This window comes from Austrofundulus limnaeus, unplaced genomic scaffold (assembly GCF_001266775.1).
Source record: "Austrofundulus limnaeus strain Quisiro unplaced genomic scaffold, Austrofundulus_limnaeus-1.0 Scaffold35, whole genome shotgun sequence".
Lineage (NCBI taxonomy): Eukaryota > Metazoa > Chordata > Actinopteri > Cyprinodontiformes > Rivulidae > Austrofundulus > Austrofundulus limnaeus.
This window is the reverse complement of record NW_013952437.1, coordinates 545,777-550,102: the sequence shown is the minus strand read 5'-3', so window position 1 is coordinate 550,102 and position 4,326 is coordinate 545,777. Positions and strand designations below refer to the sequence as shown.

General features: G+C 39.1%; 1 protein-coding gene across 4 annotated transcripts in view; it reads left to right on the top strand.

Moving 5' to 3' along the window:
- Positions 1-4,326, top strand: part of LOC106516185 (voltage-dependent calcium channel subunit alpha-2/delta-3) — a gene marked incomplete in the record, with an annotated part of 35,693 nt that overhangs the window by 9,153 nt on the left and 22,214 nt on the right. For all 4 annotated transcript variants that reach the window (XM_014006405.1, XM_014006404.1, XM_014006406.1 and 1 more), the window contains 2 exon segments: positions 1,696-1,858; positions 2,368-2,499. In XM_014006405.1, the coding sequence (XP_013861859.1) occupies positions 1,696-1,858; positions 2,368-2,499 (295 nt within the window).

The following is a 4,326-nucleotide window of genomic DNA, read 5'->3' as shown; positions in this document are numbered from 1 at the left end:
GCTCATATTTGTGTTTGTTTACAAGGCTTTGCCTGATGTTAAGGTAAGAAATGACGAAGTTCTTTTATTTGTCTGTCTTCTTGAACCCAAGGACAAATTTTAGCAAAAATTCTCAGAAAGTCAATCCAAATTTAAAAATGGCTGCTACAACAGAGCACAAACAAATGACTTTAATTCAGTAATTTTTTTACAAATAATGAGTTAAAGTTTGGTATATTAGTAGCTGAATATTACCCCCAACTCATAATCAGAGCACCTTACATAACTCAGTCTTACAGATGTTGAACTGAAGCTATGGTAGCCGAGAGACATTCCCAACATATATTAACTAATAGACATAACATTTACTAGTTTGGACCAGAAAACTAACTTCCCATTCACATATTGATGGTCTTAGTTTGTCAGCAGGTGATGCGCTTTTCTATAAAGACCCATCTGAGTTTCTGACTCACCCAGATGTTAACATGGTCATGAATATGTTTGTGTGAAAGCCACTTGGCAGAAAATTTAGCTTGTTTTTGCAACTTTGAGTATCTTATTCATTTACTGAGTCGAAGAGTGTTTCATTGCAAACTGTTAAGATGATATTGACCAAATAAGTAGATCTGTTTGGCACAAAATGTAAAAAAAAATGTTTCTGGTAGATTATTATTTTATTGTAAATGCTTCTTGGCAATAAATCTTGTGACTGGCAGCACCTGTGGCACCAGAAACTCAGAACAAGTGTAATAACAACAGTAAAATACGCTGTTTGACAGAGAAGATTTGGCTCTTTTATTTGTGCGTCCCACAAATGCATGTTCCTTACAAATGTGGCACCATTTAAAGGGGAAATTAACAGGCTTTCCAACAGTATTTATTGCCAAACTAAAAGAAAGAAATAATCAAACACAAATGATAAATAATATACAGTAAGCTGTGAGAGTCTCTACCATAACAGAGGGGACAGATCTCTGCAGTGTGTGMCCCCCCAGCTCTAACTGCAGCCGTGAACGAGTCAGTGGGCCATCTCAGAGCGCTGCAGTGTCGCACGGCCTGCTCCACAGTAATAACCCTGGTGGTTATCGCGCCTCCCTTACAGCACTCCACTTCTGCTGAGTGTGCTCGTTTCTCCTCTCCCCCGCTCTCCCAACCCTCCGGCCCCTCCGCAGCTCCTCCCTTCCCTCCCTGCGCAGTGCCGCAGCTCGTCAGGGAGCTGCTCAGGCGTGGTATGAGCTGTCAGGAGCTGCTTGATGGTGATGCCCGCTCGGTCTCCCCAGAGAGTGATGCTATGGAGTCCATCAGCCATCTCTCCCTCCCATCCTCCCATCATCCCATCTCTTCTCTCTCTCTCTCAGTGCTCACAGGACTAGAGGCCACAGAGAGGCCTCTCCGACTGGATGAGTTAGTCTTTTCTCTGCAGCAGAGAAGGACAGGTCAGACTAACTGTGAGCTCAGACTTTACTGTTAAAAAAAACATCCTCGCAGAACACCTTAGACAAACAAACTGTATGTAACAGTACATTTCACTTCTTCAGGTCAAAGAAATCAAATAAAATCCACATCTTTTCACATTAAACGAAAAGTCCTGCTTCCCTTTAAAATACACAACATGACACACACTAGCCCTAAAAATAAAATGTTACAGTGAGATGATGCATTTCTTCAGGAAATATAAAAAAATATGTGCTTATGTCCCATTTCCTACTTTTTCAGTATGAGTACTTCAACGCTGTGCTGATCAATGAAGTGGACGAGGAAGGCAACAACGTGGAGCTGGGAGGCGAGTTCATCCTGGAGCCCAACGACCATTTCAACAACCTCTCAGTCAACCTGAGCCTCAGTGTGGTGCAGGTGCCCACCAACATGTACAACAAAGGTGAGAACTCCTGCAGCTGGCCCCCGGAGACGGACTGACGGGAGACTTATTGACCRGCAGGAGGTGGATAAACAAGCAGGAACGATGGAGAGGAGGAGGAGGGGGTAAAGTAAGTGGTGAAAGTGAAAAATGGTAGCTGGGGGCTGTCACAGACTGTGGGGAGTGAAGTTGGGAGATCGATAACAGTTTAGATGTAAAGGCAGACCTCTCTGTAAAGATGTTGTTCATATGGTAGCTGCTCAGTAGCTTCTTGTTGTCACATCGCCCGGGTGGGCTTTTGTTTGGCTGTAATGGACTCCCCATAACTCTCTGCTCACAACACAAAGGCAGGCTCGTCGAGCAGGAGGGGAAAAGGAGGGGGCTTAGTCACAGCCTTTTGTGTCTCCTTCAGAGGCACTCAATAAGGGACAAAGGTCAATCATGCAGTCAGTAATGGTGACCACCACACCATTATCACCATTTAATGCACTTGTGTGTCTCAGTGTGTCRCTGTGTGTCCTCACCCTCAGATCCCGACATCGTGAACGGGGTCTACTGGTCCGAGGCCTTGAACAAAGTCTTCGTGGAGAACTTTGAAAGAGATCCGACTCTTATCTGGCAGTACTTTGGAAGCGCCAAAGGTTTTTTCAGGCAGTATCCCGGTGAGTGCTGTCAGTTAGCTGTTTCAATGAAAGTTGTAAAAAACAAACAAACTGGACTTTTTTTAATTCCAGCAAACTGAGCTACAGAGTAGAAGTCCAGTTGGTTTGTTTCTTTAATACTTTTTTTGATTTGTCATGTCCTGGTGACTGAGTATCCAAACAGCCTCTCAGCTTGTATCCCTGTTTTGTGCAAAAATTGTCAGCGTATTTCTTTATTTTTTTTACCTTCRAATGAGACAAATATGTCAGAGACTTTTAAAACTGTCTTGATGAAAGTCCCCAACTGGTGTTTGTTCATTTTCAGACAATTTTTTTTTATTTTGCTGTTTAAGACGCTTAACACTGACTAATATCATAAAATCCTTCAGAAAGCCTGAAGAGGCACCAATCAGAGCTGCTTGTAAAGATTACAGGAAGTGCTGCTTTTTGGAAACTACATAGAAATTAGTTGTGGTTGAAAACTTGTGCACAACATTGTAATTGTTTGTGCTGATTTTTCTATTATAAACTGGTCACTGTTGTTTATGTTGAAGACTTTTCATCCTAAAACTGAGATTTTTCACACACAGTCAGTTTTATTAAAGTATTGATTTTGCTGAAAATCGTCACATTTTGTTTTATTCATCCAAGTAGCTTTGAAACACTAAACCAGAGAATAAAAGCAAGCATTAATTTGGGGAACAAAGAAAGTGCAAAAAACTATACATCCGCRTCCAAATTATTAGTTTACACCAACAGTTTCACAATTGACAAACTATTATTTCAGATATTTGATTGTGTGGAGACAAAGTTTTGTTTAAGATCCATTTTTCACTCATCGTGCAGAGAGGTAAACATATTCTTATAAATCTTGCTGTGTGGTTTAGAAACAGAGAAAAAGAAAGATTTGTGCCACTGGAGCAGTCAGCTTCCAAAAAACTGATCAGAACAAATGATTTGGAATTTCTAAAAGGGTAATTTGGTTAATGTTGTAATTTTACAGCCCATCAGAGAGAAAGCACACATACAGACTGRAATTAATCAGAATTTGTCCTTGTTGGTTCGCAGCCACAGTGAAGAATGACACGTTTTCTCCCACAGAAACATGAAACCAAACACTGGTTCACTTTGCTGCTGAAAAAAAAAAAACAGGTATTACTGTCAAACAAATATATTTATTTAATAATGGGTTTAAAAATAAATTTGAGAAAGTCATTTTTTATCTTAAAATTTGTGACGCTTTAAGGGTTTCTTTCTCTTCTGGGCAGATTTGTTTTTATGAAAGATAAAGCAAAGAATATTTTCCCTGTTTTAGTCAAATAATAAAAAAATAATTGTTTTTTGTATATTTTCATGCCAATAGATAAAAAAACATCAATACTTCTGTGTATTCCTTACTAACACAACTGACTGACAATGAGCTCTTCAATCATCCTGTATTTTTAACTCTTACTTGTAATTTAATTTGTTGATTCATCTCCTGCAGGTGGATTAACTGACTGACTCCAGATCACCCACAGTCACTGGGTTCATGATSAAGAGAAAATCTGACTCAGTGGTGTTTTTCTAAAAATATTTTAAACAAAAGTGAATCTTTATGACAGAAAAAGACAACACATTATTATATCTATTAAAGAATGTATTTAGATGCACTCATTGTTTACTTTGGGGTTAGTATTTCATCTCTGAATATTCACAGACAGTTTAAATATAAATGATCTTCAATAAACACGTAGTATACTTTATTATCATTACATCAATGGAGACTGTACTTTAACATGACAGTTTTTGTGAAGCTTTGAGTTCTCATTTCTTTTTTTATTAATAATTACTTTCAGCTGAAAGTAT